We start from the raw sequence: 13,508 nt of genomic DNA, 5'->3' as shown, positions 1-13,508 counted from the left end.
AAGTTCGAGCCACATCATCTGCTGGACCACTTTGTCCTTAATTGAATTAAAAAAAAAAATTTAGGGACCCAATTTGATGCGAAAATTTTTCAGGCCCTGGAATTAATTCCCTTTACAATTCCAGGGGCCTTCTGATGTATTAAGCCAAAAGTTTATTAGTTTTAATTTCTTTTGTAGCACTAAATGATTAAAATAAATTTGACTATCAATATCAGTATATCGCTGTTTTTCATTGTGTTTGAACTATGGATGAAGATGAAAAGGAAAGAGAAATAAGATGCAGTGGAAGAAGATGATGAAGAATTAGAAATTAAGAATTTTATTAAGAGGTACTGAAAATATGATTTAAAAAAATTACAGGAGTAAAATTGATTTGAAAAAATCCACGTGGACATTATTTGCTGACTAGGCTCGCCACTAGACCGTTGACCAGTCGAAATCAATGAAAATAGCTTAATGTGATTATAAAAATTACAAGCATAACATTTCAAAGAAATTTTTTTCAGGGACCCAATTTGATTCCTCTTACAATCTCAGGGACTCCAAGCATATTTAAGCCTAAAAATTTTAATCATTTTTTCTTAAATCTTTATCTCTATGGTGTTTTTCATCTTCATCAACCTAGAAATTCCCAAAGATTATGAGAATCAAACAATACCACCAAAAGAAAAAAAATCAAGACTAAAATACCAAAAACACAACCTTAAGATCAAATGCAAGGTAAGTATGTAAGTGTCTATACAGTATGCAACGACACAAGGGACCAGGACATAGGGATTTGAATTTGGTATTATTCATCTTCATTTTTCCTACTTAGTGTGGATATGTGTACACTTCATCATACTTCTCAGTTCTGACCCACCCTCTTCCTCACTCAATGCCTCCCAGACACTACCTTTTTCAGTAAAATTAAATACAACCTTCAAATCCACAACCACCAAAAAGCCTTCCCTTCGGATAATTTGATGTTAAGTTATGTTAATTTGGGGTAAATTAGTGTAGTAATTAGTAATTGAATTGATGTTGAAGAAGAAGAATTATGTTTTAAAATGGTGTTGAAGAATGTAGATGATTAGGTTATGGTAATTATGGATTGATGAAATTGATGAACACGAGAGAGATTAAAGATTAAAAAAATTTAACTACGAAATTTGGATTAGGTCCCCATTTTTTTAAAAAAATTGGTTTTGGTCCCTCAATGAAACACCTGGCGCGCCACTTCAGCGCTGCCATACATCTAGCAAGTCACCGGAGTTTTTTTCTTTCCGGCGAGGACCAATGCCATCTATTTCCCAATGTCTGAGGGCATATTTTAAAATATTTTCTGAGGAGGGACGAAAATCAAAACTCGCTCAAAATTCATGGGGTGAGAAACTTATTTAACTCTACTACATATTATTTTTTCCAAAGAGAAAAATTTAGCTACCCAGATGACATCATTTGCACTTTTTTCTTGTTGAATTGATGCTGAGCAACTACACAATTGTCATCACTTGAAGTTACGCGCAACTAAGGGAACTTGGAAGTTGGGATGATTGAATGAATTGTACTAACTCTTTTGGACTTGCCATCCCTTGTTTTGTCTTGTGTGGACAAAGACAGAAACTTCCTTAAAATATCTCCCAACCCAGTTACTGAATGTGACTCCACTCTATACTTTCTTGATTTCTATTTACACCCTCAACTATAATCTTTTATATATTTTTTCATTAAACTGTGTAAATAGTAAAAAAAAAAAACTGTAACTATATCTTTAAACAACCGGTGAACAAATAGATTTAGAGTGTCTTTCAATAGTTTAATTAAACGCTTATGATATTAATCACTTATCGCATAAATGTTTATTAATATAAATTCTTATTTATAAATTAATCTAAGAAGCTTATGGAAAAATAAATTCAAAACAAACACTTGCATAAATGCCTCTTTAAAATGAGAGTTTTCTGAGAATATTAGTTGTTGGAGGAACTGTCATATTTTTTGGGAATGAGAGTTCCGTGAGATTGAAGAAAAAAAATACTAATAGTCTATTTATACTCCAATAGCTTCTAAGTTCTACTAGTATTCTATTTATACTCCAGTAGCTTCAAATGATATCTGAATTGGTTCATAGAAGATCAAACCTCCACACATAAATTTCATTTGGGCAATCTGAATTAGAGTATTACCTTTTCACTCTGTCATGGAGGAAGGGTTGGAGGCAGATGATTCTATTGTGAGGTCACTGAACAACAGCACAAGGATGAGCATAGGATCTTGGAGCAGGAGGAGTTGGGCCTCAGTAACTGTTCCTGAGCTCTGGAGTGGGCATGGTGGGGATGTGTTTGAAGGGAGCATGAGGAGGGAGGTTGATGATGAGGAAGAGCTGAAGTGGGCTGCCATAGAGAGGCTTCCAACATTTGAAAGGATGAGGAAGAGCATAGTGAAACAGGCTTTGGAGAGTGGAAGGTTCAACTATGAGGAGGTTGACATATGCAAGCTTGGTATGCAAGACAGAAAGACACTCCTTGATGGTATTCTAAGGATTGTTGAAGAAGATAATGAGAAGTTCCTCTCCAAGATGAGGGAGAGGATTGATAGGTTATTGCCTTTCTCTCCTAGTTTCTTTTAGAATACAAAATCTGTTTTTCGAATCAATTCTGGCATTCTGCATCGGTTCTGGTGCTCAAAAACTATTCACATAAGTATTTGGTAGAATTTACTCTAGTTTTAAAATTAATTGTAGAAAGAATTCTATCATTATTGTAACTTAGTTTTGATATGAGTAATGAGTAATGACAGTTCTGGTTTTCTCTCCTAGTATCTTCAAGAACACAAAATCTGTTTTCTCATAACGATTATGGCGCCTAGAAATTACTCATAAAAGTTTCTCTACAAAATTGATTCTGGTTTTAAAATTAATTGTTAAAAAATTCTGCAATATTGTAATTTTGTTTTGATATGAGTGATGAGAGTTTTTGGTTCTGATGATTGGCCAACGAATTCATGTGTTTTAGTCATATTTGAGCCGATTTTTGAATCATGGGAATATTTTTATTAATTTTGTTGATACTGCAGGGTCGGTATAGAGATTCCTAAGGTTGAGGTTAGATTTGAGCATTTGAATGTAGATGGGGATGCATTTAATGGAACCAGAGCACTTCCCACACTTGTGAATTCCACCATGAATGCGATAGAGGTATTTTTGCTAATTCCACCATGAATGGAATGTTACCTTCCAGTATCTTCCAAATTTCTCTCCCTTTTTCATTTCTATTAAAAGAGAAAAACTTCTACGTTCTACTTTGTATGAATTTATCCCCGAATGATAGGTCAAGTGTTAAGAAACATATGAGATTGAGAGAGGAAGGTCTAGGGAATAAACATTGGTGGACACCCAAAGGGTGTAGACCACTAGAGAAAGATAGGAAGAGAGGAGAAATAAGTGATGAGTGTGACATATGATGTGATGTGGCTGGAAGAAAAAAGATAAACAGAAAAAAAAATGTGTTTAGAGGTGTTTGCACTATTTAGTGGTTCATGAATCATTGTTGAGGTCTAGAGATCAATCTTGAAGGGTTGTAGCTTTTCTGTTTGATGTAAAAAAAAAAAACTGAGTTTTACATGTTAATTCAACTCATTTATTCTACAGATAAATGCTTAATATGTAAGTTTTTGAGTTAATTGTTTTTTATTTCAAAAAACTTGAATAAGATATATTAACAAAACAAGTTAAATACAATCACAGAGTCATGTTTAATTCTCACGTTTGAGTTTATTTTGTTGTTGTTGGTGGTTTATGGCAAGCAGAGAGTTCTTGGATCAATAAAGCTTCTCCCCTCAAGGAAATGTGTTGTCAAGATACTTCAAGATGTTAGTGGAATCGTCAGGCCAGCAAGGTACTTGAGGGGGTAATTTTATTAATTGGGGGTTACATGATGCATTTTTTAAGAGAGGTCTTAATTCGTTAATACTTATTTTCTCTCTTCAATCTCATTTTCACTCATATTTATTTTTTATAATCGTTCTACATTTTCTATCTTATTACTATTATATATCTCATTTCTTTTCTCCTTTCTTTATAACTCTTTGGGTGTAAGTGTAGAGTTGAGGTGTTATGATGATGAGTACAAATATAGCCTTATTTTTTTCTCATTTTTTCTCCTTTCCGTGACCGAGGAAAGAAAATTAGAAGAGGGATGTTAGAAATAAGCAAAAATGAGAAAAAAAATAACAAGTCAAAAAAATGAATATTTTATATATTAAGATGAGAGTCTAGTATATAGCTAATATGCAAACATTCACTAATACATTTATCAAATATTCGGTAGAAACTCCAAGTAACATTCATTACTTCATACTAAATTACACTTTGTTTCTCATGTATCCGATTGTGCAGAATATTTCCAGTAAGTTCTTACTTCAATGTTTACTCTAATTTTTTAAATTATTTTATTTTAGTTATTTCTAGTAAAATAAAATAACTTTACTGTTTGCATATCATTATTTCTAATTTCTTTTGAAATAATTAATTATTTGTAGTAATTTTGTAAAGTGAAAAACATATTTTTTATTTGTAAAAAAACAAAATAAGTAATCTTTTGCTTTTCAAAAAATATCTTGAAATAAAAATCAATTTTTTTTTAAAAAAATTAAATCACTTATTTTTTAAGTGGAAACAAACAGGGCGTTTCTGGCATTCATCATTGGTTTCCTGCTATCCTAGTATCCCCGCGCCAGCAAACATGACAATGTACTAGTCAGTGTTTTGAATGCAAGAAGACTAGAGTTCTAGTTTTTTTTTTTGACAGTCTAGGCTGGAATACTAGAGTTCTAGTTGACTCTGGTTGAACTCTGCACAAACATTTCTTTTGTTATTTATGTGTCTCATGAATTTTTATTTTTATTTTTTCAAAAGCATCAGTGTATTATTTAGGTATGTTGCTTACTATTTTCCTCTCTATACACTGTGCAGGGTGACATTGCTTTTGGGGCCTCCAGGATCAGGAAAAACCACATTGCTGCAGGCACTTGCAGGGAAACTGGACAAGGATTTAAGGGTTGGCCATCCTCTTGCTCTACTTAAACAAATGTTGCAATCATATTTTCCTATAATCTTTTTCATTTTATGATTAATGAATTTTACTAATACTTAAGCATGATTGAGGATTTGGATTTCAAGTTTCAATTAATAATAGTGCTTCACATGTTAAAGAAATTAAGAAACAGTTACAGGAGTTTATTATGTCAGAAAGTAGAATCTCATTGTATGTGTGTCATATGCTAATGCTGTCAAGTACTACTTACTCACATTGTATTCCATTCAACTCTGTCATGAGTATGCTAAGGAATATGGTTAATCGGTGAATATAAGTTATCATTCTACAATTGATTCTAAACTTAAAATCAATTCTGAGGAGAAACTTCATTGAGTAGCTTCCGAGTTCTAGAATTGATTCTTAAAAAAAAGTTCATCCAAACGTGTCTTTGTGCCATTCTTAAGAAAAATAAGCTGATCTTAACATGCTATAAAAGTCCAATAAAATGAGTTATATAAAATCCAAGTTTCTCTTAGTTTTTGATTCTGCATTGTCAAAATTTACATATTAATAGGTATCAGGAAGAGTCACCTACTGTGGTCATGAGTTACCAGAATTTGTTCCTCAAAGGACATGTGCTTATATTAGTCAGCATAATCTTCATCATGGAGAGATGACAGTCAGAGAGACACTGAACTTCTCTGGACGCTGCTTGGGAGTTGGAACAAGGCATGATCTGCTTGTAGAATTGACAAGGCGAGAAAAGCAAGAAGGAGTCAAACCAGATCCTGAGATAGATGCTTTCATGAAAGCCACCGCGATGGAAGGTCAAGAAACAAGTCTCATTACAGATTATGTTCTCAAGGTTTGATGCCTCTACTTCTATTTGATTTCTGTCCTTTTACTCAGCATATCAGGTTTCTTGTTGTCTGACATGTCAAAGAAAATGGACTCAGATTCTTGGATTGGAACTATGTGCTGATACTATGGTGGGAGATGAGATGAGAAGGGGAATATCTGGTGGAGAAAAAAAGCGGTTGACTACTGGTATGGGAAATTAATTATAAGAAAGTATCACCTTGCTGAAGACAACAATGAGTTTTCTGAACTTAAAAACTCTTTTCAGAAGCAGTTTTTAAAACCTCTTTTCCAAAGAAGAAAATAAAAAATAGTTTGAAGAGATTTTTTAGTAAGTTGGAAGATTTGTGACTCGAAAGCTAAAAACAAAAACAGAAAGCAATTTTCTAACTGGATGAGTTTTCTCGATCGCTTTCCGTTTCAAAATCTTCTACTTGTCTACTTCTAAAGCACTTTCATACCATGGATGCAGGTGAGATGTTGGTAGGACCTGCAAAAGTTTTTTTGATGGATGAGATTTCAACTGGTTTGGATAGTTCCACAACCTTCCAAATTGTTAGGTCCTTGAGTCAGCTAGTTCATATCATGGATGTTACAATGATAATCTCTCTTTTACAACCTGCACCAGAAACATTTGAGTTTTTTGATGACATAATCCTACTTTCAGAAGGTCAGATTGTGTACCAAGGTCCACGTGAGAATGTTCTCAACTTTTTTGAGAGTGTGGGCTTCAAATGCCCTGAAAGGAAAGGAGTTGCAGATTTTTTACAGGAAGTTACTTCAAGAAAGGACCAAGAACAGTACTGGTTCATGAGGGACAAACCTTACCATTATGTCAGTGTGCCTGAGTTTGTAACTCACTTCAATAATTATAGCATTGGTCAAGGACTTTCTGAAGAGCTTCAGGTTCCTTATGACCGTTCAAAAACTCATCCTGCTGCATTGGTTAAAGATAAATATGGGATCTCAAAATCAGAACTCTTCAAGGCATGTTTTGCAAGAGAGTGGCTACTTTTGAAACGCAGTGCTTTTATATACATATTTAAGACTACTCAGATTATGATAATGTCTTTGATTACCATGACAGTGTTTTTTAGAACAGAAATGAAACATGGCCAGCTTGAGGATGGGAGAAAATTTTATGGTGCACTGTTTTTCAGTCTCATTAATATAATGTTCAACGGAATGGCTGAGCTTGCAATGACTATTTTTAGACTCCCTGTGTTCTTCAAGCAGAGAGATTCATTATTCTATCCGGCATGGGCTTTTGCACTGCCCATATGGATCTTCCGGATCCCTCTCTCTTTAGCAGAGTCAGGATTATGGGTAGTCCTTACTTATTACACTATAGGGTTTGCTCCAGCTGCAAGCAGGTATGGATATTCACTAATTTGTTTGAGTTTAACTACTGACGTTTAAATAAGTTTTACACAGACATCCAATTAGGTTTCACAATCTCGCCATATCATATTTAAATTAGACTAAAACAAAACAAAAGACAAGATAATGAGATATGGTTGGATGTTTGTGTAGAATAATCTACTTTGTTAGTGTGTTGTACTAACTATATTCTTTGTATATATCAAATATAATCAATCATTCCAAAAGGTTTTACTTTTACAGCTACATGTAGACCTATAACTACATGTAGACCTATAAGTTGTTTACATCCCTTGAGTGAAAATAAAGAAGTTAATCCCCATCATATTTATGGTTTGTTTTCAATGTGTGTATTTCATAAAATTCACACTATAATCCATGTATGATTATTAATCTCACCCCCTTCCCTTGCACTATTAGCTGCATGCTTAGGAATAAGTATTCAGGTAGTGATGTTTTCAAATTTAAATTAATTGATAGTTTGATACACTTTTATAGTTTATTTGTTTTATTGACTTGCAAGTAGCAAGCAAACAACTCTATTCATTAATGGATTAAAATAATTATTACAGATTCTTTCGTCAGTTATTAGCATTCTTCTGCGTTCATCAGATGGGTTTGTCTCTATTCCGATTCATTGCTGCTGTTGGAAGGACACAAATTGTGGCAAATACACTTGGTACCTTTATACTACTAGTAGTTTTTGTACTTGGTGGGTTTATCATTGCCAGAGGTGAGCCTCAGTTATTCTTTTGCACCCTCTTCTTCAATGATCTGATGAAATACATGATAGAAAACAAAAGAACGGTTAATGTTTGCAGATAACATTGAACCGTGGATGATATGGGGTTATTATGCTTCTCCTATGATGTATGGTCAGAATGCCATTGCCATCAATGAGTTCCTTGACGAGAGATGGAGCGCGGTAAGATCTTTAATGTGTGGAAATCTATTCTTTATTTGCATTTTCTTGCAAAACTGCACTAATTTATCTTCTTTACAGCCTAATCTGGACCCAAGAGTCCCTGAGCCCACAGTTGGGAAGGCTCTTCTTAAGGCTAGAAGCATGTTTACAGAAGAATATTGGTACTGGATTTGTGTTGGTGTTCTCCTAGGCTTTTCTCTGCTTTTCAACATTTGTTTTATTGCTGCTCTAACATTTCTGAACCGTAAGTTCCCATACTACTTGTTTCCGTTACAACTATAAGGTTGTTTCTAACAATGTCTTAAATTGCAGCATTTGGAGATTCTAAATCTATTGTTGTGGAGGATGAAGATGAGAAAAAGGGAACTGGAAAAAAGAGTTTTGTTTCAACTGCTAAATCGTTCGAGCGTACTAAATCTTACCCTTTTCTTTCTTGTCATTATATTGTAAAATATTTTTCTGTTATCAGAAACTATACTTTCTTACTGGTAATGTAGAACATGTCATCTTATGGTATATAAACCAACTATCCCAGAAACTTAACTTGCCGGGTGAAGACATATGAATAGTTTTATGATATACTGCTAACATTTGATTAATCATAGTTTGGTTTTATCAGAATGTGTATTTTGTCCTGCATGATTTGAAACGTTTATTCTATTGGTGCTCTCAAGGACTTTGTCATGTTTTCAACTCTTGTTTCTTGTGTAAATATATTTCCTTTTCAGTTACAAACTAAAATGGTTGTATGCAGACACTGAAATGGCAGAAAGAAACACCTCGGAGAGTTCAATTCGCAAAGCAGATACAGCAACAACCGAGAGGGGAATGGTCTTACCCTTTAGGCCCTTATCCCTTGCTTTTGATCACGTGAATTACTACATCGATATGCCTGCTGTAAATTCTGCTCACTCTTGCCTCATTTTAATCATCTCCATTGTTATTCACCTCAGCACTTTTTTCATTTCTCTACTTTCCTTCCCATGATAAATATCGATGTTGATTTACTACTTCTACATTTAGATTAGTCCCATGATGTCTTTGAAATGTGTTAACAGTATTTTCATATCAGGAAATGAAAAAACAAGGAGTTAAAGAGAGTCGGCTCCAATTACTAAGAGATGTCAGTGGTGCTTTCAGGCCTGGAGTGCTGACAGCATTAGTAGGTGTAACTGGTGCCGGAAAAACCACATTGATGGATGTTCTTGCTGGAAGAAAAACTGGTGGTTATATTGAAGGAAACATCAGCATATCTGGTTACCCGAAAAACCAAGCAACTTTTGCTCGAATCAGTGGATATTGTGAACAAAATGATATCCATTCTCCAAATATAACGGTCTATGAATCTATTGTGTTTTCTGCTTGGTTACGTCTTGGTAAGGAGGTCAATAGAGAAATACAAAAGGTATGCTTTATTATAATCAACTCTTGTGTTGAACCTCCCCCACTTTTCTGATGAACTTTTTTCCCTATTTGTTTAGACATTGTAGTTGCTAATCTTCATAATCAGAAACATGAAAGTGGCCTTTATTTAAATGAACTCTTCATCCTAATCTGCAGCAATTAAATGTTACGACCTATTTTTTCTTAAACGGCCTCTCTTATTACAGATGTTTGTTGAGGAAGTAATGAAACTCGTTGAGCTATATCCTGTGAGGAATTTCTTAGTAGGCCTTCCTGGTGTAGATGGTTTATCAACAGAACAGAGAAAGAGACTCACCATTGCTGTAGAATTGGTTGCCAATCCTTCTATTATCTTTATGGATGAGCCGACCTCAGGGCTGGATGCTAGAGCCGCAGCTATTGTAATGCGTACTGTCAGAAATACAGTAGATACAGGAAGAACTGTTGTCTGCACAATTCATCAACCAAGCATTGACATATTTGAAGCTTTTGATGAGGTATGGCTTTCCAAGATTTGGAAAATGAAACTTTTTATTTCTGAGAGTTATGAAGGCACATTGATCGCTCAATTTTATGTTTTCTTCAGCTGCTTTTGATGAAGAGAGGAGGACAAATCATATATAGTGGTCCCCTTGGTCAGCAATCTCAGAAGCTTATAGAGTACTTTGAGGTGAGTATGGCTTCTACACTCCAAAGGGCATAGATTCTTGTCATGAACCAAGATAGATTAATCATTTTACATTATATTTCTAACAAGCCCCCTTATTAGGCTTTGAAATTCAAGTTTTTATTAGAATAATGGGGGTACCAACGATTGAACTCTATGACAGTTGTTCATATAGGCTCTGACAAAATGTCATGAACAAAATATCCAAAAGCTTAAGTTGTTCGGTAAAGATGCATGAATAGTTTTATATTATATTTTTGACAATTCTCGAATTCAGTAATCCTATTTGCAACCTTATGCAGGCTATCCCGGGAGTTCCTAGAATAAAAAATGGATATAATCCTGCCACATGGATGTTAGAGATCAGTTCTCCATCAGTTGAGTCTCAGCTTAGTGTAGACTTTGCAGAATTGTACACTAAGTCTGAATTGTACCAGTTAAGCATCACTTCAAGTTGAATTGCCAGAATACTGCTTCCGTTCCCTTTCTTCAATCTGAAATCAGACATTAACTTCTCTTTTCATTTCTGATATCAAATATTTTCAGGAGGAATCAAGAACTTATTGAAGAGCTAAGCATGCCATTGCCGGGAACAAAGGATCTTGATTTCCCAAGGAAATACTCCCGGTCCTTTATCACACAATGTAAAGCTTGCTTCTGGAAACAACATTGTTCCTACTGGAGGAATCCGCAGTATAATGCAATCCGGTTTTTCATGGCAATAGCTGTAGGTGTTATTTTTGGACTCATTTTCTGGAGACAAGGAGAAAAAATGTAAGCCCACATGTTTTTCTTGTAGTATTGTACATATTGAAAGAGTTGTTAACTATTAACCTTTGATAGGAAAACCACATGAATCAAGTAAGATCAAGAGTAACTTAGGTTCATGGTTGGACTGTGACTGAACTAACAACTTTGTCCATGTTTAGATGATGCTTCCTTTTGAAATTTTAAAATGAATGAAAAATTAGTAGACTTGAAATATTTGTAGGAATCATCAATATCATGTCAAATAGTACTTAAAGTAACAGTTATGAAACTGCTGAGCCATCTTCAAGAACACTTGTTTGTCTCTTTTTTTTTGTGAAAAAGACATGAACAAGGTAGTTATCAACATCCCGAAAAATAAAACAAAATAGGGTTACTTTCATGCTCATTACAATTTTTTTTGTCTGCAGACACACGGAACAAGATCTTATGAATATCATGGGAGCTATATATGCAGCTATTTTCTTTCTTGGAGCCTCCAACACTGCCTCTGTTCAACCTGTCGTTGCAATAGAAAGAACGGTCTTCTACCGTGAAAGAGCGGCTGGAATGTACTCAGCTCTTCCTTATGCATCTGCTCAGGTAAATGCAGCTGATCCTTTCGCATAAAAAAAAAAGCAAAAACAATTGATATTTTAATCCTCAATAACTGAGAAAACTCACAAAATCTACGAGTTTTGCCTTGCAGGTAGCAATGGAATGCATTTATGTTGCAATCCAGACATTGTCCTATACTCTTATCCTATACTCAATGATTGGGTTCATTTGGCAAGCTGACAAGTTCTTCTGGTTCTACTACTTCATATTCATGTCCTTTGTCTACTTCACACTTTATGGAATGATGACATTGGCTCTAACACCAAACCACCAAATTGCTGCAATTGTTATGTCCTTCTTTCTGGTTTTCTGGAACATATTCTCGGGTTTCGTTGTCCCAAAATCGGTATGTATAGCAAAGCCATGATCAAATATATTTATAGTCAGGGATTAACATAACAAATTGCACATCAGCTTGCATTCATATCTTGAAAGTTGAAACCTTTCTGCAAATAACTAAGATTCTAAGAATGAGGAACTAGATCACACACATGACATCAAACACCTTTTAAGTATGCTCAATTACAAGTATTTCATTAACAGCTGTTGAGATTTGGCTCATTGTATTTTGGGTTAAAATCTTTAGTTTATTAGGATTTGATTTAATGTGGATTGTAAAAGGTTTTAAGGGATTGTTATAGGATTTATTAGGATTTTATTGTAAAATAGAGATCAATAGAATCCACTAACAATCCCTTAAAACCTTTTACAATCCACATTAAATCAAATCCTAATAAACTAAAGATTTTAACCCAAAATACAATGAGCCAAATCTCAACAACAACTTATACAAACTGAACCCAACTGCTTCTAACACATCTGCAGCAAATTCCTATATGGTGGAGGTGGTGTTACTGGGCATGCCCCACTGCATGGACTATATATGGGGCACTGACATCCCAGTTTGGAGACAAAGATACTCTTATTGAGGTACCAGGATATGGATCAATGTCTATAAAAGCATACCTTGAGAAACAGATGGACTATGAGTATGGCTTCCTTGGAGTTGTTGCCGTGGTTCATTTGGTTTTTGTTGCCTTTTTCCTTTTTGTATTTGCATACAGCATCAAGGCCTTCAATTTCCAGAAGAGATAAGTGACATAGTATTGAATATAGGAAGAATAAATACATGTACAAAAAAAGGAGGGAAGAAAATGTTTGAAAGGTTTCAGTACCATAAATTGCTAGCATAGACTAGTAGCAATGTAACTTTCAATTCATCTTTTCATATGTAGACAGGAATTTATTTTGTAACTAGTTATTGGTCATTATTCTCGGTTTGGCACTAATGAGTCCTCTCAAATTATCCAATTCGAGGTGAAGATAATTGATTGTTGTGAAAATATGGACATTAAGATTGAAGTTTATTGATCAGGATTCTCTCCCGTGGCTGGACCATCCAGCAGTGTGAAAAAGTGAGTTGCACAATAAAGTAATTATAGTCTCTCACTCAGGGTAAATCACAATCTTTAAATATAGAGATCAAATTACATGTGAGATTTGGCTGAAGGGAAGGCGGGAGAGGATCCAAACTCTTATGGTTCCTATCATGGACCATTTTGTTCACGATTAGATTGAGATACAAAATAACAAGCTTTTACAGAGAATGGAAGTTTTTTTTTTATGAAATTCATTCTTTGGAAGTTTTTTTCCTTCTATTTATTACTTGCTTTTAAAGCTCAAAGAAATACTAATTATTATTTTATCAATTATGCCCATACACCTAATCATCAATAAATAAATATATATATATATATATATATATATATATATATATATATATATATATATGACACTTGAGGTTTAACATTAAATACAATAAGTAATAACAAATTTCCTTTGTAATAAATATATTAAATAATATGATTAGAAAATGAAAAAAAAAATTATC

The 13,508-nt window shown here is 34.2% G+C and overlaps 1 protein-coding gene across 1 annotated transcript; it reads left to right on the top strand.

The window, feature by feature from the left end:
- The first annotated feature begins 1,960 nt into the window (after positions 1-1,960).
- On the top strand, positions 1,961-12,906 carry LOC130718097 (pleiotropic drug resistance protein 2-like). Its single transcript, XM_057568564.1, has 20 exons — positions 1,961-2,580; positions 3,058-3,178; positions 3,790-3,878; positions 4,955-5,039; positions 5,593-5,883; positions 5,975-6,065; positions 6,349-7,249; positions 7,829-7,989; positions 8,078-8,181; positions 8,260-8,425; positions 8,494-8,589; positions 8,936-9,078; positions 9,254-9,586; positions 9,792-10,082; positions 10,172-10,255; positions 10,555-10,688; positions 10,799-11,026; positions 11,431-11,602; positions 11,709-11,963; positions 12,443-12,906. Exons 1-20 carry the CDS (start codon positions 2,183-2,185, stop codon positions 12,710-12,712), a joined length of 4,413 nt encoding a protein of 1,470 aa, XP_057424547.1. The 5' UTR covers positions 1,961-2,182; the 3' UTR covers positions 12,713-12,906.
- The last annotated feature ends 602 nt before the right edge of the window (positions 12,907-13,508 follow it).

Source organism: Lotus japonicus, chromosome 5 (genome assembly GCF_012489685.1).
Source record: "Lotus japonicus ecotype B-129 chromosome 5, LjGifu_v1.2".
NCBI lineage: Eukaryota > Viridiplantae > Streptophyta > Magnoliopsida > Fabales > Fabaceae > Lotus > Lotus japonicus.
The sequence above is the reverse complement of the archived record's forward strand: the minus strand, read 5'-3'. Positions and strand labels throughout refer to the sequence as shown.